General features: G+C 44.9%; 1 protein-coding gene across 4 annotated transcripts in view; it reads right to left on the bottom strand.

Moving 5' to 3' along the window:
• LOC144754594 (protein DDI1 homolog 2-like) overlaps nucleotides 1–24,198 on the bottom strand; it is a 127,710-nt gene that overhangs the window by 55,282 nt on the left and 48,230 nt on the right. For all 4 annotated transcript variants that reach the window (XR_013594748.1, XR_013594747.1, XM_078642585.1 and 1 more), the window contains exons 2-4: nucleotides 10,242–10,371; nucleotides 6,182–6,403; nucleotides 5,740–5,866 (exon numbers count right to left, since the gene is read on the bottom strand). Coding sequence is in view for 2 of the 4 variants with exons in the window: in XM_078642585.1 (XP_078498711.1) it covers nucleotides 5,740–5,866; nucleotides 6,182–6,403; nucleotides 10,242–10,371 (479 nt within the window). In the remaining 2 variants the exon portion in view is untranslated. The remainder of the gene's footprint in view (nucleotides 1–5,739; nucleotides 5,867–6,181; nucleotides 6,404–10,241; nucleotides 10,372–24,198) is intronic.

The raw sequence follows: 24,198 nt of genomic DNA, 5'->3' as shown, positions 1-24,198 counted from the left end.
AGCCTGGCTGGGTGTGTTGGTAGCTGAGACCTCCTCCCCCAAACACAACTTACAATACAATATCAGGCCTGTGAGCTCTTTGGCCAGGGGTGTCTTCCCTGCACGGTACACTTGTGCCATTACTATGTCCCATTCTGTGTCTTATTTTGTATTTCCCGCTTCGTGTCTTTCATTCCGTACCGGTGTCTAGCAATCTAATGATCTCTTCTCTTTATCGCTCTCTCCCTCTTCCTCCCTATCTCTCCCTCGATATTTCTCAGTCACTTTCACTCTTATCCCGTCCAAACCTCGTGTCTGGCTCGGGCGCTCTAGTTATTGCTTCTTCTCTCTCTCTCTGCCTACCTTTCGCCCATCTCAGCCTCTTTGCATCTCTCTCTGGATCCCTCTCTTCCCCGTCTACCGCTTCCTTCTCCGTCTCTCTCTGTCACGGTCCCAAGCTAACTTGGTCTAGTTCCCTCCTCCGCCCTCCTCCGCCCTCCTTCTTTCATGCCTCTCCGGTCATCTCTGGCCTTCTACTCCCTGTATCTTGCTATTTGTTTCTCTCCTTTCCCATCTCGCTCTAATTACCACTCACTCTGTTTGTCTCTCTTACTCTGCCCCGTCTTATTACTCCGTTCTCCCCCTTTCTTTGCTGCTCTCCCGAGCTCCCCTTCATTTTTGTCTCCCTTGTCCCTCTCGCTGGTATTGTTCCCTCATTCTCTCCCGTTCTCTGCCTGTCTTGCTGTGTATCGTTTCCTTCCTGTTTGCTTGCATCCATCTCTCTGCCTTTCTGGCTCTCTCGCAGTGCCTGTCGCCTCCCCTGCTCCCGTCTCTGTTTTCCTGTCTCTCGGAGCTGCCACCGAGTCCTCCCTCAGCCTTCATTCATTCACTCCGCTCCCTGCTTCTTTCAATTACATCATTCCCGTTTCTCTCTTTGTTCACCCCCCCAACCCTCGCCCATGGCCCCTCCCTCCCCGAGCAATGGACCTAGATGACTTTGAGAGGGTTGAGCCCTGGGGGAGCCTCATCCTATTAAAGGGGGGACGAGGGGGGGGGGAGTCTGGGTATGTGGTACAAGGCCTGGGGCAGTATGCAAGTCCCGCCTGCGGGTTTCAGAGGGCGGAATCACCGTCTGAAGAGCCGGGGGCAGAGAGAGCAGGAGGCGAAATAAACTGTATGAGGAGACAGAGCACGAGTTGCAGGTCCGGCTCTCTGAATGAGCCGGAAGGTGGGGAGCAGAAGGCAGGATCATTGCACGAGGGGTCAGCAGGAGTGGCCTTACTGTTGAGCACCTACGGGCACACGGGGAGGGGGGGGCGGGAACGGACAGCGGGAGGGGGGGGCGGGAACGGACAGCCACAGAAGAGCAGCGAGGGCGCAGCACTCCACTTCGGCCAAAGGCTTTTCCAAAATGAGGAAAACATCACGGGACAAAAAAAAAAAAAGTACACGCCCACAGCCACATGACGTCAGAAGTGGGTGGAGAGGGAACAAAATGCAGGAACGCCCACGAATCTGGTCCGGCCATGACGGACAGATCTCTGTTCCAATGGCTAGCCTCCATTTATGGAGCTAGCCAATGGAACAGAGGGCGGATTCAAGTGTCCCTTATACTGAAGACTACAGATTTCTCTGGAGGCGGAGCTAAAAGCTCCGTGCTCCAGCGAAACCTAAAAACGGAGGAAGCTACAACTAGACTTGGAGCAACAGGATACACCAAAATGTCTGACAAAATGACATGCAAATCTAATCACTATGGAAATAATGCTGGACACAGAGACAAACACCACCATGAAAATAACTACATACTAAAACCACTCCATCCAGTTCATTACATGATGCATCAAAGCATGCAACACAATCTGCAACATTCTGTAAAAGACTGGCTCCATGAAACAGCTGAATACCACAAACACAACATTAGGAAAAGAGGCCCTGCATAAATGGGCTGGCAATGCATTATCAAGAATAACAAGACCAACAAAAAGCCACCAACTAGACATGGAAAGAGAAAAGCCTCGTTCGTCTGGAGTTAAGAAAGCATTTGGAGATAAAGACTTGCAATATATGTACTTTAGGCCCACAGAAATAAATTCAAACTATGCTTATTGTGCATTGCTATGAAAAGTGATATCCTGCTCTTTGATGCTACATCTGAGATACATAAATACCCTCCATAAAACACGTCCTTTCCGCAAAGGATATCCAATATTGCACACTATTTTAAGCTCTTACTAAGGTTGTAAATGTTTTACTATCCATTTAACTATACGCTCAAGCCAGGTGGTGCAAAGGTGGGGCCCCGTATACAGCAGGATCTCCGCTGTCATACATTCAGTCCTGCCTGCGTCACAAAGGTTGCAACAGCATCTGTTGGATCCAAATCTGAACTGTGGAACACAATATCTGGGGAAGAACTGATCACTAGTAGCCAGGCACACAACAGAATGTGGGATTTTCATAAGAATGTACTTAAAGTCAAACAGATTATAACGTAACAAATTCGTTGCCTTTCAGGCCTGAACTCTTTCACTACCTTTATTCAGACATGTCTGTGGGATGGAATCTGGATTTCAACCCCATGACTGAAAAAGAGAGCGAGTCAATATCACTTTTTAAAAAAGAAATCTAAGGAAAGTTCAGTAAAGTAGTGAAGTTTACAGATACTGCCTCATGTTCAATTTAAATTCATGCAGTGCTAGATCTTTGAGGATTTATATTGATGTTCAACAGAGGAGTTGCACATATTCCACAAGCATAATAATGTACACGGAGGCAAGTTGTTGAATTCCTTAGATGCGTACAACAATGGTGAACTTTAGATCACAGAGGGTTGGCAATGATATCCCGTGGAGGGCCTGTACAGTGTCAACCGTTTAAGACAAAGCCCTTAGGTCGGGAAGTGGGATGTCTGAGTCAATGTCAAGTTGAAGATTTGGCAGAAGGGGGCTTTGGTAAAGCAGGGATCCATATAGGTAAAAACCTCGTCAGGCTGGGTGTAACAGTCCAGACAACTCATCTTGCAAATATCCGTTTAGCAAACAGCAACAATGCCTCCAGGGCCACTAACCTCACAATCCAGGGATTTATCACTGCATCTGAACACTGACATCCCCTTTACAACTTACTGACTTCATCAGTACAGACAATTTAATACATGAATGCTTTGCTAGCAAGACTACACACAGACGTGTTAGCAAAACTAAAGCATGCCTGAAACCCACTGTGTTGTAACATTTCTCACCCTTAGTCAGTGATGAAAAAACTGGACACATTTTTTTCCTTTTCAGCACTTCACCATCAGAGAACATGGAGAGAAAACAGCACAAATTCTAAAACTGGGCTGCATCATCATCAAGCCCAGCTTACTAGTGGCATCCAAGTATACTAATGATGTAAAATAGTGCAACGTGGAGTCGCGAAATGACCCCCACGGTCACAATGTAAAAGTGTCTTTATATCAGTTATCGTTCTACAAGTTTTACCTCTGCTACATCAAAATGTTGGATGTTAGCAACTGTCAAAAAATCTGTCCTGGAATCAGGTACCCCATATAAAGTAATCATATTACACAGTAGGACTTCAACATGCTCCATTCCTAGAGCTTTATCAAACAATTACAGTAAGGTTGGTTTGCCAAGATCTGGTGGCAGTCTGCAAGTTACCCATGTGTAATTCCACTGCAGTCCTCTATCCACAGCAAAGCCACCACCTCAGAGGAAGACACGTGCAGTGTGTGTGGCGTGTTGCAGTACTTGCTACCTGCAGATTGGCAAAAAAGGTCCTCACCAAGACGCCACATCTGAGGTCTGGGAGGCCTCACAAGAGCCCAAACATCCCCAACCTAGGATGAGCAAGCACCCTTCAGATAATAGAGGCAGGGAGTGTCTATCTCTTACTTGGAGGAGACTCGAAGCTATTCAGTTGGGGCTTTCATCAAGTTGTTCTCAAAGATAACCCTTTTCCAGGGGACAACCAGTGGGCGGATTTTGCAGGTCTCCTTGTAAGATAGCAAAACAACTAATTAAATAAGTTTTCTGATATTAACGCTGGAAAGAGTGATGTCCTAAAGATACTTTACTGGCTTTGAAGACATGAACAGAAGGACCGGGAGCAGAGGACAAGCTTTAGTTATTTTTTCCTGGGTGATAAAAAAAGACCCTCACCCTGCCCTGCTTCTCCAACACCATTTCCAACTCAGAAGTGCACAATCCTGAGACACTATCCTTTGGCTGTGTGAGTAGCGCTTTTCCGGTTCTTCTTTTAACAAAAGAAAGTGAAAATATGTTATGAGGAACTGACTGCAGGTTGGGCTTCACCTACATCCCCCAATGTCCTCCCTGTGACAGGCTTTGGGGAGGCAGGGGGCAGAGGGAGACCGTGACAACAGAAGGCCAGAACTGAAGTCATCTCAAAGTAGAGAGTTCATTGTACCACCACCAACCGAGGAACGACATAGCTCAGTGAGATGAGCTTGGTAAGGAATCTTGTAGGGGGGACACCTGAAGGACAGAAACCTGGCCTGACTGAGGTCTTTAAAGTGACAGCTCAGTACAATCGCCAAGAGCACTTGCCATTCCACATCTCCATTTTTCAGGAAGAAGAATGTTGGAATTTGCCATGCAAACATGGGTGGCCTTTGGGAGTTCCTCCCACAAGTCCATTGCTGCAGGTTGCTGGCTAGCGACAGGGATTCTTGTTTTTTGGAGAGACATACTCGCTGAGGGCTACCAAGTCCCTTCGATAAGTCCAGCCGCCTCATTATTGAGTTTCCTCCCTCCCCTTTTAACCGTGCGCGAGCTCCTCAACTGTGTCTTTTAATATTCCAATTAAAACATAATATGGGCGTGTTAAGATGGCTGATGTGTAAAGGACAGAAAATAGTTTAACCCTGCTTTATGGGAACCCGTCTCTGAGAGCATTACCCCAACTTTACTTTGTGAGTTAAGTTGTTGCGACTACATCTGAACTTGGGGTGGCGCTCTCATGTGTAGATCCGCTGAGGATCCAACTCCAAATCTGGTTCTGAACAGAGGGTGGCATTTGAGTGATGAAAGTCTGTGAACAACTTAAAATTCTTGAACATTCCTTATCTGCTAATGGTTTGCCTTCGGCAACTTTACTTAGTGTGAGAGCAGTAAACTAGAGCGACTGTGACATCTTGAGGTATTAAAGAGAATCGAATTTAAGAACTGCAAACACTCATCATGAGCGTGACAGTCTCAGTTATAGAAAGTAAGACAAGCGCTGAAAGACAAGCGCGGCCGGCGGCTGCGAAAGTTAAAGTTGTGCATGCACAGCGTTTACCTTACGGGAGCGAGCAGTGGCGGGCACGATAATTGCAAACAGATGGCGGCGCTGCTCGCTCTCGCAAGGCAAATGCCGCACATTCATGAGGGCCCATTGGAAACAGTGCAGAACATGCACGAGTTTCCACAAAAGCCCGGAGCAATTTCAAGAGGTCCCTCGTAAGCAGTGCTTGCATGCTGTGTAAGCGTGACCTAAAAATATGTGAAAGAAATATGAAGCAAAGAAGCATCATGTGCAAACACCAGACTGATAAACTGTGCTATGGATTATTGCAAGGAGACAACTGCCCAAATGGCAGTATGGAGCCCAGCAAACAAATAGCATTTACATGTGTCAAGAAGGAACACCGCTTGAATTTAAGCAAGCAACAAGGAATATGGTAGTTCCATAATATTGGACTTAACACCAAAAGAAAAGCGAGGCAATACGAAGTCACAACACCTGAATTACCTGATGTCTTCTTCTATTTTGGCCTGCGCATCGAGGTCAAAGGGATCCGCAGAGAAAAGACGAATCCTTTCCTGTTCCCGCCTGGCCCTTTCCTGCTGCTGTTCCAACAGCACTTTGGTAAATTTCTCTGTAACATTAAAACCATTAGGGATGATCAGCTCAAATGACCAGATCATTTTCATTTCAAATAATCTACTTGATATGTTAGAGCACCATTACAAAGCATGTATTCCCCATTCAGTGACATTAAACTACACTGAAAATAAATGCAAGGATAGCACTCTCTGTGAAAGGATACTCCAACAAGTGTGAAGTACATTTTCTATTAAAAAAGCACCATAGATCATATCTGCATTAAGATTCTGTTTGGGTTAAAATCCGGCTCAGTTAGGTTCCTAGCTTAACTAGATGATAGCTCAAATAGTTTAGATCCAAAGCTTACCGAGGTCACCACTGAGCAGAGCGTCAGCCAAAGGTGGATTGCGCTCCTTCAGCAGAGAAAGTTCATGCGGGTTGCTAAGTAGCATCTCCCGCAGCATGGCAGGATTGTCCAGTCCTTGAGGAGATGTAGTCGAGTCAGGAGGGGATGGGCGCTGGGGTCTCATTGAATGCTGGGCAGAGGTCCCAGGCACAGCAATACTACTGAAGTCTATCCTGGGCACACCTGTCAAAAAGTGAATTATCAGTATTAGTGTTGCAGTGAAGAAAGGGAAAAGATCACTACATGATAAAATAATCTAAGCCAGTTTCACGGTTTTAATTTAGTGATTCAGTCTTGGATCTCCACTCTCCTTTGCTGCAAATATTTATCCCGCTAGATTACTGTCGACCAATTGCCTTCCTGTCCAATAATTTCAGAGCTGAACTAACACATCAATACACAAACACAGCCTCCTAATCAAAGAATATTGTGATTCACATTAACATATAAATAAGTAACACTAAGAAATCCAGACCCAAGGTGTAGCTGCTGATTATCTCTGTCAAACTCAAGACTACTCTTCTACAACTCAACTGCAGTCATAAAACGGTATAAGGATTTAAATGAACATGTAATTCTTTTTAGCAACAACAGCATTGCATCACACTGGGGTCCACATCTAAAGTTTTGGTCTGCACAACAGATACTTTTGCTCAGAACAAGCTAAGTAGCTGATGTCACAATTCATTGAAGAGAATGCCATACTTTCAGACTTCCAAACAGGATTCAGTCAAGGAAGAGGCACAGAATCTGCCCTCCTTGCCATCTAGGCTGACCTAAAGAGCACAATTGACTGCAACGGGGTTGCTGGGCTTCTTGTCTTGGACCTCTGAGCTGCCTTTGACACAGTTGTCCATGACACTCTGCTACAAAGACTCTACGAAGCCGGCACAGAGAGGACTGCTCTAGACTGGATCACATCCTACCTTCGCAACAGAACTAATGTTATCCATACCCCACCTTTCTCGTCCAAACCGTACTTCACAAAAGCAGGGGTCCCTCAAGGCGATTATCTGGCCCATGCTTTTCAACATCTACATGAAGTCATCACCGGCACTGATCAATCAATTTTACCTCACTTGCTGTAACTATGCAGATTAAACACAAATACGCCTTCAACTGCACTACCCCAAAGACATTGGAAACTCGCCAATTTTCAGTTGTATCAGAGCCGTGTATCAATGGATGACCTGGAGCCATCTCAAATTGAATGCTTCCAAAACGGGAAACACTCATGTGTGGCGATTGGAAACAACAAGACGCTCTCGCCGCTTGGCCTGATGATCTGGGAACACAACCAAAAATATCAAAGAAATTAAGAAACCTTGGAATGACCATGGAGTCCAAGCTATTGATGAATGCCCAAGAGGACAAACTAGCAAGAACAAGCTTTGTTACTATAAAAGCTCTGCGACAAATCTTCCCCCATTAGGGATTTCCACACAAGATCTAGGCGACCATCTCCCTTTTTTTGTTCAAACTCAAATATGCCAATAGCCTCTAGCATGGATCACCTTTAACAACCATGAAAAGACTACAACGGATTCAGAACTGGGCCTCCAGACTACTCTTACATATAAAACTGCAAGACCATATCTGCCTTGACAGCCATGGAATTGGTTACTAGTTGCCAGAAGAGCATGTTCAAGTAGCTTTGTATCACCCACAAAGCAATAGATGGACCAGGAGCACTCTTCATCAGGAATAAAATCACCAAACACATCCAACAAAGGAACCTCCGCTCTAGAGTGGAACCTTGCCTCAAAATCCCAAGATACAAGAAAAAGCAATGGGTGACACATCATTCTCTGTTCAAGCAGCAAAGCTATGGAACTCTTTACCCCCCACCAAAAGGCCCACGGATTACCCATATCTTCAGAAAACTACTCAAGAATTGGCTCTTCCCCACATAACCACCATACGCAAACAGATAGAAATACAGCATATCTCTCTGTATAGAAGCATTTAATTTCTACTATACATATATGTACCTATATATGTGGATTGCTTTGTTTAAATGTGTAGAATACTTAAGTTAAAAAAAGTATTTATATAGTTATTCATTAGTTCTGCTTAACAAATGTACATATTACTGATAGTTACATTATTCTATGTATGCATGTATATGTGACTACATAAATAAGTACATCTTTTTATCATAACTATTTATCTATAATTGCTTCACTATTGATCTACAAAAAAAAAAAATATATATATATATATATATATATATGCATAAATAAAACTAATTTAAAGAACAACACTTGAAAGCCAGAGTTTATCTAATGCATCTTTAATCTACATATACTACCTTCCTTTATGCATCTATATACCTTCCATGTACTTATGGACCAGACTTTATTACTTTTTGGATCTATATATTTATTACTTTTACTTATTACTTTTCTTCTAATTCAGCATAGCCTATGCACTACCCTATTTTTCACCCTATATCGCTCTCAATATATCCTCTCAAACCTCTTTCTACTGCTCTTTCCAATGTACTACACTATTTCTCACCCTATACCTCTATCATTATATCCATTACCTCCACTCTTTTTCATCCCAGACCCCATACCACTAAACTATGATCCCCAAAATAACCCTTTTGAAACTCTTCCCTACTCCAACCCTCCTTGCATCATCTCATACCTTTTTACTATTCCGATCCCCCAAAACAAGCCTATCTAAACCCACCCTCTGACTCTTCCCCCTCCACCTCCCTTTTGCTCGTTCCCCACTCCTCCTCCTCCCTTTGCTCATCCCAAACCTCCTCCTACTGCTATGAGCTCCAAAACAAAAAAACTCTAAATCGTTCCGTTCTATCCCTCCACTATCCTTTTCAATCCAAATAACAGACTAACATGTCCACCTCTCAAATTAATTGAATCTTTCACAATACTAATTCACCACTAATACCCGAAAAAGCACTTTAACACCTCATCAGGTGATAAATGCAAACCTTTTTCCATTCTCTAACCCTCTGCTATCATTTTTATTCGGAATAACTGACTAACCTATCCACCACTTAAATTACTTTTATATTTTCACTTTACTAATCCACCACTAATCCGAAAACGTGCTTTGACGCCTCGTCAGGGGTAGTAAGCGCTATAAAAATGCAATTAACATAGTCATGTCAATTCATTCTAACCAATCACTCCACCTGTTCCCAAACACCGTGACTACACGCATTTCTACAAACTTTGGCATACCTTTATAATAAAAGGCGGTTATGTATTCAATGTGCTAGCAAGGAGTCCTCTAATATTCACCTGTGCATGAATGTCTATTCTACTGTAATTCGATTCCTAAAACAAAAGCACACAAATAAGCTGCGCGTTACAAGAAAGATAATTTTCAGCTGAAGCAGGACACATGAACTACTTACTCAGTTGCTGTGTCACATCAACAATAACACTGGCCAGCAGGCAAACCGTTTATTTCAGACTAATGAACTCATCTTTCTGACCTTGAGTCACCACTAACCCATAAAAAGTCTTCTGCAATAGTTGGTTTAATTTCCATAACATTGTTCCATTCAAAACAATGTTATGGGAATTAACTATTTAAGTTAAATGTGTAGCAGACACACAATCAACACGCTACACTAAAAAGTTGAAAACAGATTAATTGAACAACAGTGACATGGAAATTCCTACCGAACATATTAAAATGAACTGAGCGTACATGGAGTGTGTGGGTCTGCCTGTCCCAAAACTGGACTCTCAACGTCGTACTTAATAATCACCACACTACTTTTACGTTTCATTTCAAATCCCTTTTTCAGATATTTGGAGCCCTTTTCAGGGTATTGTCCCACAATGATAACGTCACTGTTTACTTGCACTAGTTGTGCCACATCTAAAAATACAACTAACTGTGCGACAGCCTGGGGAGGTAAGCTCAGAAGTATTATTACTGCAGTATGCAGAAATAATTCTATGATTTTAAAAAAAATGCAGAGACGTGTCCTTTCAAAGTATACAATGCCCTGCATGACTAGCCGCAGATCTCTCACCGGGGAGCGGAGCTGCTGGGCGGGGTTCAACAATCTCCTTCTGCCGCAGGACAACCACATCGCCGTCCTTCAAGCCGTAGGAAGATAGGGAACGCTGATTGTCAGTTAGGGGCTGTTCAGCATAGATTATCTGCAAAACACAAGATCAGAGTCAGTCTCAGTACTGAGGAACAAGAACCACTAGAAAGGATACGCCTAGGTTACAAAAACTGCAAAACGAATTTGACTTGAACAAGACCGTGTAACAAGTGAATAACATTCAACTAAGTTTTGACTACATAAAGTAATGGCAGCATAGACACTTGGTGACCGTATTAAACAAGCATTTGCAATGCAATGGGTCTCGCCTTTTGGACCTTACATGTATGTATTTATCTATGCAGTACTTTAGCCTGGGTGCTTAAACATCTACTGTTCTTTAACATGGAGGCACCGTGACACACTAGGTATGGGAACACATGGAGAGAAACATTGCCTATCAGCGGGCAAAGGTATAGCCCAAAGCTCTGTTTTTAATATAAAATCAGGGCCTTCGAGGTCATATCACTGAAAAAACAAGGTTTTAAAAAAACATTGTCTACAAGTGCTCATGATAGACAATTTCTATGGACTGGAATCTATAGAATGCTAAAGTGATTCTGGTATCGTACTGACCTCTGCTGGTCGTTTTCTATCAAGAAAGTTAAATAGATGCAGTTGCCAGAATAATTTAAAAAAAGAAAGTCCATCAGCAGAAGGCAATTTTGGTATTTTACTGACCTCTACTGGTCGTTTTCTATCAAGACAGTTAAAAAGAGGCAGTTGAACAGAAAAAAGCCCCTAAGCGGAAGCAGACAATCCCTAGGGTTGATCTCCAGAGCCCACAAAGTGCATACATAAGTATATACTAAAGTATATACAAGAGGTCGCAAATGCTCAACCTAAAACTGCCAACAAGTCAAATGTGGCTTTTTCTTTACTGGATGACAGCGCAGACTTTTCGTAGAGAGCAAGGCCAAATTTGGTGTCTGGCAAATACTTTAGGGAGGCTTGCTATTCTATTTCCACTAAGGTTTCCCAATAACTCGATATCACAATGAACACTACAACCAACTTCAGAAGTCAATAGGTTGTTATGAAAGATAATACTGTTTAAAATAATCGAACAAACTGGACTAAAGTTCGAGATTGCAATGATTCACAGAAAGAAAAACAGACTGTCAAATGGTACGCCCCCATCGTCTCCACACTTGGCATGGAGTCATCTGGTAACCTTAGTGCCTATAAGATTTTAGAAAGAAGGTAAGCTTATGGTTAAGAAAAAGCGGGAGGTTATTTGTACGGTGTGTCAGAGTAATTAACTGAGTGGTTACAATCTTTGAAATGCCATTAACTGAGGTTTCAAAGTATATGAAAACAAGCATTTGCAATGCTATAGGTCTTGCATTTACGAGAGTTTGAGCTAATGGGAATGCAATAGCTTAAACTCTCGCAAATGCGACACCTAATGCATTGCAAATATTTGCTTGTTTACATGTTTCCGTACCCTTTTTTTAGACCAGCCACGTCTAAAGAAAAGGGGCATGGCCAACATTAAAGTAAAACCACGGCATGTGGCGCTTTGACAAAAAAAAGCATCTGTTCGTGTTGACAAACAAATGTTCTTTTTTGTAAGTCACGAGTGGGGCCATCCTGGTTATCAGGGTATAATTATCACTTATGCCCTGCTGTTTTTTTCATGTGAATTTGCTTTAACGAAAGGCATTTCAGCAGAACCATTGTGCAAGGAGTTAAAGTTATAGAGCACGGTAAAATCAGTCGACTAGTAGATTGCTTTCCCTTGTTACACACAATCTGTAAGGCAGTAAGGAAAATGCTACTTATCCAGTATGCATCTGTTCTTGGCATGTAGAGCTGTAGAGTCACATGCTGTGCATAGACCCGCCATCTACTGTTGGGTCTGGATGTTTGCACTTTGTTTTTTTTCTGAAGAAGTCTTTTCCCTGTCATGAGGTAGGTGACTACTCCTTTCAATGATAGTGCGCATGGGTATCGACTCCACTGTTAGATTGTTTGCCGCAGAGGGTGATGATGGAGTTAGTAAGAGTAGTAAGAGATGTCCATGTATGTATGTATCTAAGTAAGAATTAACTGCAACAGGTATAGGTACCCGGGGAGGCGGGTGGGCGCATGTGACTCTACAGCGCTACATGCCAAGAACAGGTGCATACGGGCTAACCAGCATTTTCAGTTTGAGTTGTTGATTACATGCTGTGCATAGACTACAAAGTAGTTATCTCCCAAAGCGGTGGATAACCTGTAGCTGTTGTAGTGGTTTGAAATAGTGTACGTAAAACTACTTGGCCCACACTAGCTTGCTGTCTTGCTCACACATCTACATAATAGTGTTTTGTGAATGTGTGAGGTGTAGACCATGTTGCAGCTTTGCAGATATCATCTATGGGTATGTTTCCTAGAAATGCCATAGAAGCCCCTAGTTTGAGAGTGGAGTGTGCTCTAGGGGGAATTGTTAAAGTTCTTTTTGCTTTTGAATTACAAATCTGAATGCATTGGACTATCCACCTTGCAATGCCTGACTGATATTGGATTGCCTTTTATGTGATGGAGCAAAAGCGACCAATAGTGGTTTTGTTTTGCGAAAAGGTTTTGTCCTTTCTATATAGTAAAGAAGAGCTCTTAAGTGTATAAAGCACGTTCTGCCACAGAATCTGGTTGAGGGAAGAACACAGGCAACTCAACAGATTGGTTGATATGAAAGGCAGAAATTACTATTGGATGAAATTTAGGGTTGGTCTGCAGAACCACTTTATTTTGATGTATTTGTAGGAATGGTTCTTGTATGGTTAGTGCCTGAAGCTCACCCACTCTCCTCAGAGTTGTGATAGCTATGAGGGAAGCTACCTTCCAAGTAAGAAATTGTATTTCACATTTATGCAATGGTTCAAAGGGTGGACCCATTAACCTGGTGAGGACAATGTTGAGATTCCACACTGGAGTAAGTGGAAGTCTTGAAGGAATGATTCTTTTAAATCCCTCCATAAATGCTTTGATGACAGGCACAAAAGAGACGGATGTTGTCTGTTCTGAAGATATGCAGCAATTGCAGCAAGATGTAAGCATATGGAAGAGTACGCTAAATTGGAACGCTGCAGATGTAGTGAATAGCAAATGCTGTTTTGAACTGAAGTGACCAGTAGATCTATTTGATCGTTATTGCAGTATATAACAAATCGCTTCCACTTTGCTGCATAGCCTGCTCTTGTGGTAGGACATCTTACCTCTTTGATAATATTTATACAGTCTGGTGGAAGATTAAGGTAGCCAAACTTGAAGATTTCAGATGCCAGATCACAAGGTTGAGATGGCTAGGATCTGGATGTCTTATTTCTCCATGACTGAGTGAGCATATTGGGAGTGAGGTGTAGTTTTTGGTGAGGACCTACTGACCGCTCCAACAGGGTTGTGAACCAGGGTTGTTGAGCCCATGTGAGAGCAACTAGGATTAATGTCAGGGACGCCTGTCTGAGCTTCCGAACCACTCATGGAATGAGTGGGAGAGGCGGAAAAGCGAAGGCAAATATCTATGACCAATTCAGCCATAGTGCACTGCCCTTGGACAATGGGTGTGGACGTCTGGGTGCAAAGTTTGGGCATTTTGCGTTTAGGTTTGTTGCGAACAGATCTATGTCTGGAAAGCACCACATTTGAAAGAATGGGAGGAGAACATGAGGGTGGTGTTCCCATTTGTGGATCTGTTGTCTTTGATGACTGAGCAGATCTGCAATCTAATAGTTTACTCCTGGAAGGTGTTCTGCCAGGAGAAATATTCTGTGATGTATGGCCCATCTCCAGATGGTCGATGCTAGTAGTGAAAGCTGGAGTGTGTGTGTTGCCCCTTGTTTTTGTATGTAGTACATTGCTGTCATGTTATCTGTACGTATCAAGACAGCTTTGCCTACTAGATGACCTTAACCGCTTGGAGCGCTCGAAGAATTGCAACAGCTCTAAAAGGTTTCTGTGGAGCTGTATTTGCTGCAGGCTCCACATGCCCTGAATTGTATGTGTTCGGAGATGAGCCCCCCAACCAGTCAGCGATTTATCTGCTGTTAGCCCTATCTGTGGAACCGGGTCGATGAAGGGCCGCCACTTCGAAAGATTTTTTGTATTCCACCAGTGCAGAGTGTGATGGGTGCGGCTGTCCACCAACACTAGATCTGATAACCGACCCTAAGCCTGGTTCCATTGAAGGGGACACATGTGAAGTCTTGCTTAACCACTTGGCTGCTAAGGCACCTGATGCACTTCCATTGACTTTCCATTGAAATCAATGGAAACTCCATGACGAGTTACCCTTGTCATTAGCACTGAAGGGGTTAAGGGACTATTAGTATGCAAGATGCAATCCCTAGTTAGTGCATGAACACTCAAGCTTTTAATGAGTGATGAGGCTGACACGGACGGAGCAGAGCCTGCATGTTGCGGATTCTGGCCGGGGGTGATTGGGATTGGCCAAAGCCTTTTGTTTATCTATTGAGGCTCCTAGATACACCGGTGTGTTGGATGGTTGTAGATGAGACTTGGACAGGTTTACTGTGACTCCAAGATCGTGGAGCAACTGCACTGTTTTGTGAGTGTGGCGGTGACCGCTTTTTTTGCGAATTGGTTTTTAGGAGCCAGTCGTCCAGATATGGGAAGACGTGAATGTGCTGTCTTCGACGGTGAGCTGCGACTACTGCTAAACTCTGGGAGCAGTTATTACTCCAAATCAGAGCACCTTGAACTGATAATGCTGTCCTGCTATCACGAACCTTAGGTATTTGCGATGAGCAGGATGATATGGAAATAGGCGTTCTTTAAGTCCAGAGTGGACATGAAGTCGCCTGTTGAAGGAGTGGAAGTACTTGTTGTAGAGTGACCATGTGAAAATGGTCTGACTGAATGTATAGTTTGGAGTTCTCCGAGATCCAGTATAGGCCTGAGAGATCCGTCTTTCTTGGTAATTAGGAAGTAAAGGGAGTATACTCCGGTTCCTTGATTTTCTAATGGGACTGGCTCTATTGCTTCTTTTTTCTAACAGAGATAGAACCTCTTTTTTTTTTTTTAGAAGGGTGAGATGTTCCTGTGACATTGCATGTGATCTTGGAAGAATATTTGGGGGAGTGTCTTTAAGTTCCAGGCAGTAACCATATTGGATCATTTGTAGAACACATTTGTCTGAGGTGATGGGGTTCCAGACAGAGAGAAATTGAGAGAGACATCCCCCGACAGGAGTAGAATGATCGGAGGGTAGTGGAAGCAAGTAACTGTTTTTGTGAGCGGGTGAAGAGTGTGTGGAGTTGCCTCTGCCTCTACTCTTACTATTGGTTCTTCTCAAACCTCCTCTAAAATATCCTCTTGATGAGGGAGATTGATTGTTGCCCTTGTAAGAGGAGGAGGATTTTTCTGTGGTAACAGTTTTGGAACCACCCCTGTAAAAGGAGCGGCGAAAGGAACCTCTACTAGCAGCAAATTTATAAAGGCCCAATGTACTTTGCGATCTCTGTGCCCTTTTTCATTTTTTCCAGCGAGGTGTCAACTGTTGGGCCAAATAGGTGTTCCTTGTCAAAAGGTTGATTAAGAATAAAGGCCTGTACCTCAGGTGTGAAACCTGATATTCTTAATCATGTGTGTCTGCGTTGCAACACGCTTGTGTTTACTGCATGTGCTGCTGTGTCTGCTGCATCTAATGCATATTTGATGGAGGGATTGGTCATGAGTTTTCCTTCTTGGATGAGATCATTTGCCTTAGCTTTATGCTCATCAGGCAGATATTGGATATCTTTTTCCAACTCATCATAATGAGCTCTATCATATCTTGCTAGTAAAGCCTGAGCATTGGCAATGCACCAGTGATGAGTTGCCTAAGAAGCTACCCTTTTACCAGAGGCAACAATTAACTTGGACCCTTTATCAGGAGGAGAGGCCTCACCTGTTTGCGAATTTGCTCTTTTACGAGCATTAGAGACTACCAAAGAGTCTAAGGGCAGTTGACTTGATGTAAGCAGGGTCAGTAGGTGCTGGTTTATATTTTTTCTCAACCCTGGGTGTGATTATTTTTGCCCTGACAGGGTCTTTGAACACCGCATCTGCATGCTTAAGCATCCCCTTAAGCATTGGTAAAGTGTGTTGTTTCTTGACTGGAGCTTAAATGTCTCAAATAAGAAGTCCTCCTCTAAAGTTTCTTTATGTAATTTCACTCCATGAAGAAGCTCAATATAACCTATATTGTCATGAGGAGGTGATGGGCTAGATGGATACAAATCAGGGTCAGTGTCTGTATGTGAATCAGTATTATAATCCTCCCATGGATCAGCATCTTGTGGCCTCCTGTTATCCCCATCCCCCTCATCCTGTGTGTCAGGTGATAGTGGTGAGGGTAATAAGGAGATGAGGATCAGTACGTGAAGGAGGTGGAATATCAGGTGGTGACGGGTTTGTACTCATATTCCTTTTCTTTAGAGGTATATGATGTTCATCCTGATGTGCCAATTTCCCTTTTTCAGGTAATATGGCAGGAATATGTCCAGTATCTGGGTTGATAATCAGTTATTTTTGTTTCGGATACAGAGGTGGAACATCGGACAGAAAATCTTTTGTTGGAGTCTTTTTCCCCTTAGTTGTAGTTTTCGGCGCCAATAGTTTCAGCTCCGAACTCTTCTGCACCGAAGATATAGGCTTGGACAAAGACTGAGGATGGACATGCTTGGTTTTCAGCGCAGAGGATTTTAGTTTGGTGGGCTAAGGGGCCGACTCGATACCGAGCCGGCAGGTTTTTCTTTGTGTTTTGGCACCGGGCCTGTCTGCAAGCGGGGTGCTCAAAACCTTTTCTCTGTGCCGACCTTGGCCAGCAGGCAGAGGAAGGATTGGAGCCTTCTTAGGTTTTGGTTGTTGGGGCAAAGGGGTTCCTGTACTCACGGTACGTTGACCCGGTGTAACTTGCTCCTCTTCTTGTCGGAGTCAGCTTCGGACAGGGAGACATGCTCTTCCTCCTCGGCTCCTGGAGCGTGTTCTTAGTCGGAATCTTGTCCGAAGATGTCCGGTACGGAGCCGCCTTGTTGTTGCATTTCGTGAAGTTGAGCCGGACAGTCACGGAGCGTCTTCGATCGAAACGATCGGCACACGTCACAGTCTTTCTCGCCGCGTGCCAGGGACAAACAGATTGCACACTTCATGCAGGTCGATGCGCAGAAACTTGGTGCAACACCCGGGACAGAGCTTGAATGGAGTCCTTTCCATCGACTGCTAGCGAGCCCGGCCCTCCACGAGATTTCCGATCATAGATTCTTGGTTTGAACCGATATGCGGAGAATAGGAAACGCGATCGAGAAACAAGACAGTTGTACTGGATTGCGCGTCGAAGGTAACCTGAGAAACGGTGCCGAGTGGAGAGCAACAATTCACATCCGAACCCGATGGCAGAAAAAAACTATCTAATGATGGAGTCTATGCCCATGCTCACTTATCGCCGAAAGGAGGAGTCACCTACCTCTTGACTGGGAAAAACTTCTTCTAACAAAAAGAAAGTGCAAACATCCGGACCCAACACTAGATGGCAGGCTATGCACAGCATGTGATCCACAGCTCACATGCCTCAAACATAAGTGGCTTCATCATGCCACATTTGCTATACTGTGGTAAAAAAATGTGAATGTGAACTTTGCACTGTACCAACAAATGGGTTAATACATGTTTATTAGTATGGTTACACTAAATTACGTGTTATTGGGCCACCTTTATATTATGACACTGCAGTGAAAATAAATATGGCCCAATATAAACAACAATAAACTTTATTAAAATGTCAAATTGAGCTTATTGCACAAATTTAAACTCGTGTACCCTGTGGTTTTGGTTAAATATCTTTTGTTACGTCCTTCTATCTCCATTCCTTACAGGAAAACAGTAGTTCAGGCACTGATAATGTCCAGACTGGACTATGTCAACTCCTTGTATCTCGGCCTACTGGTATATCTTTTGAACCGACTACAAGTGATCCAAAACTCAGCTGTCAGGGCCATTTTTTTGTTTGGCTGGAGAACTCATTCCACACAGCTTCTGTCTTTCCTCCATTGGCTTCCGGTCCGGAAGAGAATTCAGTTTAAAGCACTGGTTCTGGTCTTCAAAGCCTTTCATAAGATCGGAGCTCCTTATCTTGGGAAAAGATTGTAGCCTTATGCGCCTCAGCGCTCCCCGAGATCGTCATCTCAACTTTTGATTACCACCGCCAGGGTACTATGGGCCCGGATAGGGGGTAGATCTTTTCATGTAGCTGCCTCACGGTTGTGGAATAGTCTCCCTTTTGAGATTAGGCAGAGTTCTGACCTTCTTACCTTCAGGAAAAGGCTTAAAACGTGGGTCTTCCAGCTGTGATTTACTGGCAGTCTTTTGGTTATGCTCTGTGTTACTGGACATTTGATGTTCAGCGCCGGGACACTCTTTGGAGTAGATGCGCGATTTATAAATATGCGTTAAAAAAACATAACATGAAATAAAATGCGCCAGCATAAACCATTTATGCAGCTACGCAGAGTGTAATAAACTACAGATTCCCAGTGTTGAGGTAGGGATGAGCTTTAAGACTAGCTAAAGGCTCAGTTGTAACATTTGGAACCCAGTTACTCATGTATGACCTGGAAATTATAATGTGTGACCTGCAGATTACACAAACACATTTAAAGAAAAGTACAGAATTGGATAGTGGTCCTCCGTAGGGGGCCAGTAACCACAGTAACCGATAGCCATGGGGAAAGGAGAAGAGAACCAGCTGAAATCTAAGTGAGCTGGGGCACAAAGAACGAGTGAGAAAGGGTGCGAGTGGGTGGTCAAGCAGGGTAGTGGAAGGTGGGTAGAGGGTAGTGGCTACTAGCTTGTGCTGTATTGTTTTGTGGTCATTCGCGTGTGCTGCAGTGTAGAGGAAAACTGGCAGGTGAGAGGCTTAGTTGTTATCAGTGGGTGCTGCACGAAGCAGTAAAAGGGTGGCAGTTGTTACACGGGCAATATGGGGCAGAAAAAAAGAGAAGTACATATTGGCATGCAGTGGGTGATGCAGTAGAACAGTGGTGGTGGGTTTGACAATCCTGTATGGTACGGCAAAGTAGTTCTGATTATTGGTAGGCAATGAATGCATTGTCCAGCAGAATGGTGGAAAATAGCACCAGGCACTCTATGGAACACTGAAATGGTGGTAGTTATTGGCAGGGGCTACATAGCGCATAGAAAGGAGAAAGAACGGCGATGACTGTTTGTGAAACATGGAGCAGTAAAAGGCTGGTTGTTACCGGCAAGAACTGCAGAGTATGGTGGAAGTTTTGATAAGAGCTGGTAAAAGAATGATGCTTGTTGGCGCGTGTTGCATCGTGTTGTAGAACAGTGGTGATTGTTGGCATGCACAGTAGGGAGCAGTAAGCGTTTGGTTCTTATTAGTATGTCCTGCAGTGGGGGGCATTAGAAGGGCAGTGGTTTTTGGCAGGTCTTACTTGGAGAAGTAAAAAAGGTGGTTGTTACTGGCATGTGCTGCACGCAGTAGCAAAAGCACAATAGCTATTGGAAGGTACTGCATGGGAAAGTTAAAAGGTAGTGGTTATTAGGAGGGCAGTGCTTGGAGAAGGACAAGGGTCGTAGTTATTGGGTAGTGGTTGTCGTCATCCGGTGTTGTATGGCTCAGTATAAACAGGGAGTGTATTCTAGTAGAAAGATAATGCGAGTCCGTACATGTATGTCTGTGTGCTGTGAGGAATGTGGCGGTGAGACAGGGTGGGCTGCATTGCATGGTATAAGGTTGAGGCAAGTTAATTTTGTATGTAGTGCTTTTGTCCGTTTAGTGAAATCTGCATGCGAGGGAAGCTCCCACTGCTACACAATTGCTGTATCCCGTGTTAGTGTGAGAGGGGATAGCTCGCCAGCTGCACATGCTGGGCCTATTCTGTGAGCGAGACGCAATTACAAATTCTGAGGGAGGGGCTCTTGCACCGCTGCCGCCCATGCAGTGGGTGTTTGGGTGGATTGATATTTACCGGTGATGGCTGGGAGTTAACATTTCGCTACAGGCTTAGTCAAAGAGCATTTTCTCCGTCAAGGATACACTCACACGTAGGGCTTTGACTAAACAGCTCAAGGTTATAGCTCCTCGCCGAGGAGGCCCAGTGAAGCCCGAAGCCAGTCAGGGTTGCATGTTCCTGTACGGACGGGGCATGGCTTAGCATTCCGGGCTCTACTCCTCTTTTTGCGGCAGGGCAAGTACTGATTCCAATATAGTTGGCCCACTCCTGTAGGGGCGCAAAATAATTATTGCTGGTGGTCAGGGCAGATAAGAATATTCCCATTGATCCAAATGTTATTCAGTCACTAACTGAAGCAGTTGTGAACAACATGAATCAGTAGCGACAGCATCCAGGCACTTCAGATGCAAGAAGCGCTGGCCAGCCACAGAGGAATGCGCCGACAGTGACTTCCATGAGCAAACAGCGCCCAACTTTAGAAGAATTCTCCCCTGAACACATTCTTTGCACTCCTACAGACTCTATATTGATTACATTGTCTGGGTTTAAACATCCGAAGGATCTCTCAACAAGCATTTAGAATGCAATGGTCTCGGCATTATTAAAAGGTAGAGCTATTGGCATTGCGCATGACTTTTTATTATCATAAATAAATGGTATTGTTATTTACAATGCCAATAGCTTAATCTTTAAATAAATGGCATTGTCATTTACAATGCCAATAGCGTAATTGCTCGCAAATGCATGACCTATTGCATTTACACGCACACAGAGCCACACACAAAGCCACCCACACACACATACAGAGCCACCCACAGTCATTCACATAGAGCCACCTACAAAGAGCCACCCTCACACAGACAGAGCCACCCACACAGAGCCACCTACAAAAAAAGCTATCTACACAGAGCCACACACACAGAGCCACACACACAGAGCCACCATTCCCCAGTACTTGGTGGCTCCCCATCCCTGACGGTAATCCCTCTGACTTCTTGCCAATAGGCCCAAATCTTAGTGTGTTCATTGTGGCAGCTTTTGGACTTATAGATCAGTAGTTGGATAACTATGCAATGACCAATCCCTTCCTTAGGCCACTTCAGGAACCAACATCCAGAGTAATATGTCTACTTCTGGAAAGTGGCTCTTGTGGTATGATGACCAGATTTGGATATCACCTGTGACGTTTTGTGCTCAGTTCTGGGGGCCAACTCTGGCATTTTGCATCCAGTTTTGAGGGCTACCCTTAAGTACTGCCTTCAGTTCTATGGGCTACTTCTAGAATATTATCTCAAGATTCTGGGGGCCTTTTTGGCGTATCACCACAACTTCTGGAGTCCACATTTTAAGTGCTTTGTTTAATTGTTAATTTGGTTATTGATTGGTGAATGTGGGTGAGGTTGTGAGGATGTGTTAATTGGTGGATACACACGGAAATGGGTGGATGGAGGAGTATGGATGGATGAGTGGGTAGCTGAACACAGCCCACACAGCTCTGGCAAAGATAATAACAGCAGCGAACAAGCAGGGGCAAAGACAATAACGGCAGCAAACAAACACTGGCAAAGGCAATAACGGCAGCAAAGAAACACAGGCAAAGGCAATAAAGGCAGCAAGGAAACACAGGCAAAGGCAATAACGGCAGCAAGGAAACACAGGCAAAGGCAATACCAGCAGAGAACAAACACTGGCAAAGATAATACAATCAGGGGGCAGGGGCACGACAAACGGCACAATCAGGGGGCAGAAGGCAAGAAAAAACAGCACAATCAGGGGGCAGAAGGCAAGAAAAACTAGTGCAATCAGGGGGCAGAAGGCAAGAAAAACGAGTGCACAGCTCGCATAGCCCACACAGCTCACACAGCTCACACAGCTCACACAGCCCACACAGCCCACACAGCCCACACAGCCCACACAGCCCACACAGCCCACACAGCCCACACAGCCCACACAGCCCACACAGCCCACACAGCCCACACAGCCCACACAGCCCACACAGCCCACACAGCCCACACAGCTCTCACAGCTCTCACAGCCCACACAGCCCAAACAGCTCTCACAGCTCTCACAGCTCTCACTGCCCACACTGCCCACACTGCCCACACTGCCCACACAGCTTTGGCAAAGATAATATCAGCAGCGAACAAGCACTGGCAAAGACAATAACGGCAGCAAAGAAACACAGGCAAAGGCAATACCAGCAGCGAACAAACATTGGCAAAGATAATACAATCAGGGCAGCAGGGGCACGACAAACGGCACAATCAGGGAACAGAAGGCACAACAAACGGCACAATCAGGGGGCAGAAGGCAAGAAAAAACGGCACAATCAGTTGGCAGAAGGCAAGAAAAACGAGTGCAATCAGGGTGCAGAAGGCAAGAAAAACGAGTGCACAGCTCGCATAGCCCTCACAGCCCACACAGCCCACACAGCTTTGGCAAAGATAATAGCAGCGAACAAGCACTGGCAAAGACAATAACGGCAGCAAAGAAACACAGGCAAAGGCAACACCAGCAGCGAACAAACATTGGCAAAGATAATACAATCAGGGGAGCAGGGACACGACAAACTGCACAATCAGGGAACAGAAGGCACAACAAACGGCACAATCAGTGGGCAGAAGGCAAGAAAAACGAGTGCAATCAGGGTGCAGAAGGCAGGAAAAACGAGTGCACCGCCCACACAGCTCTCACAGCCCACACAGCTCTCACAGCCCACACAGCTCTCACAGCCCACACAGCTCTCACAGCCCACACAGCTCTCACAGCCCACACAGCCCACACAGCCCACACAGCCCACACAGCCCACACAGCCCACACAGCCCACACAGCCCACACAGCCCACACAGCCCACACAGCCCTCACAGCCCTCACAGCCCTCACAGCCCTCACAGCCCTCACAGCCCTCACAGCCCTCACAGCCCTCACAGCCCAAACAGCTCTCACAGCTCTCACAGCTCTCACAGCCCAAACAGCTCTCACAGCCCAAACAGCTCTCACAGCCCAAACAGCTCTCACAGCCCAAACAGCTCTCACAGCCCAAACAGCTCTCACAGCCCAAACAGCTCTCACAGCCCAAACAGCTCTCACAGCCCAAACAGCTCTCACAGCCCAAACAGCTCTCACAGCCCAAACAGCTCTCACAGCCCAAACAGCTCTCACAGCCCAAACAGCTCTCACAGCCCAAACAGCTCACACAGCTCTGGCAAAGATAATCCTCGGCCTCCAGCAAGCAAGGTACCCGCCCAACGACCTCCGACCAGGCACTCGGTCCATGAAGCAGCGGCAACCCCCAGGTGGCAAACGAGACCCCTCATGATCTGGAGCTCGTCAACCTGACGTCCGGCGTCTCCGAGGCCAGGGACTCCAGACGGTTCGACAACAGAGAGAGAAGTGACCGGTCGGCCCAGAGCATCGCCCACCAGGAGGCCACGAGGTTGGGTTGCAAATATATATAAGTAAAAAAGACCCATTGCAAAAATTAATTTAAAAAGTGAAAGCAGAGATAAAAGTACCTGTTGGCCTAGCAGCCGTCGCGCTGAAGGGGGCTACATTTTCGTCAGATGTACATAAGTCATGTGTCACTCACACTGAAGAGAGCGCCAATGGCTGAAGTGGGCTACTCGGTTGCCCCATGATCCATGCTGTGGCGGGCAGAAGCAAAATGCCAATTACACTGGAACGGACCATTCACGTTCAATGGCCATAAACTGCAACTACGAACACATTATTTTGTCCCGCGAATTCTTTTCGAATCCCTGAGTTACACCTTTCTTCCTTCATTCCCTGCTCGTATGTCAGAAAATGTGCACATGTTTGGATCCCAAATCCGATTACATTTAAGATTGAGCCCCATCTGAAAATGTAATGCAACCGGGAGAGCTCTGCACGCCTCTATCACCCTCCGGGTAACGGTTCCA

Source organism: Lissotriton helveticus, chromosome 5_1, assembly GCF_964261635.1.
Source record: "Lissotriton helveticus chromosome 5_1, aLisHel1.1, whole genome shotgun sequence".
Lineage (NCBI taxonomy): Eukaryota > Metazoa > Chordata > Amphibia > Caudata > Salamandridae > Lissotriton > Lissotriton helveticus.
This window is presented reverse-complemented; position numbering and strand designations above follow the sequence as displayed.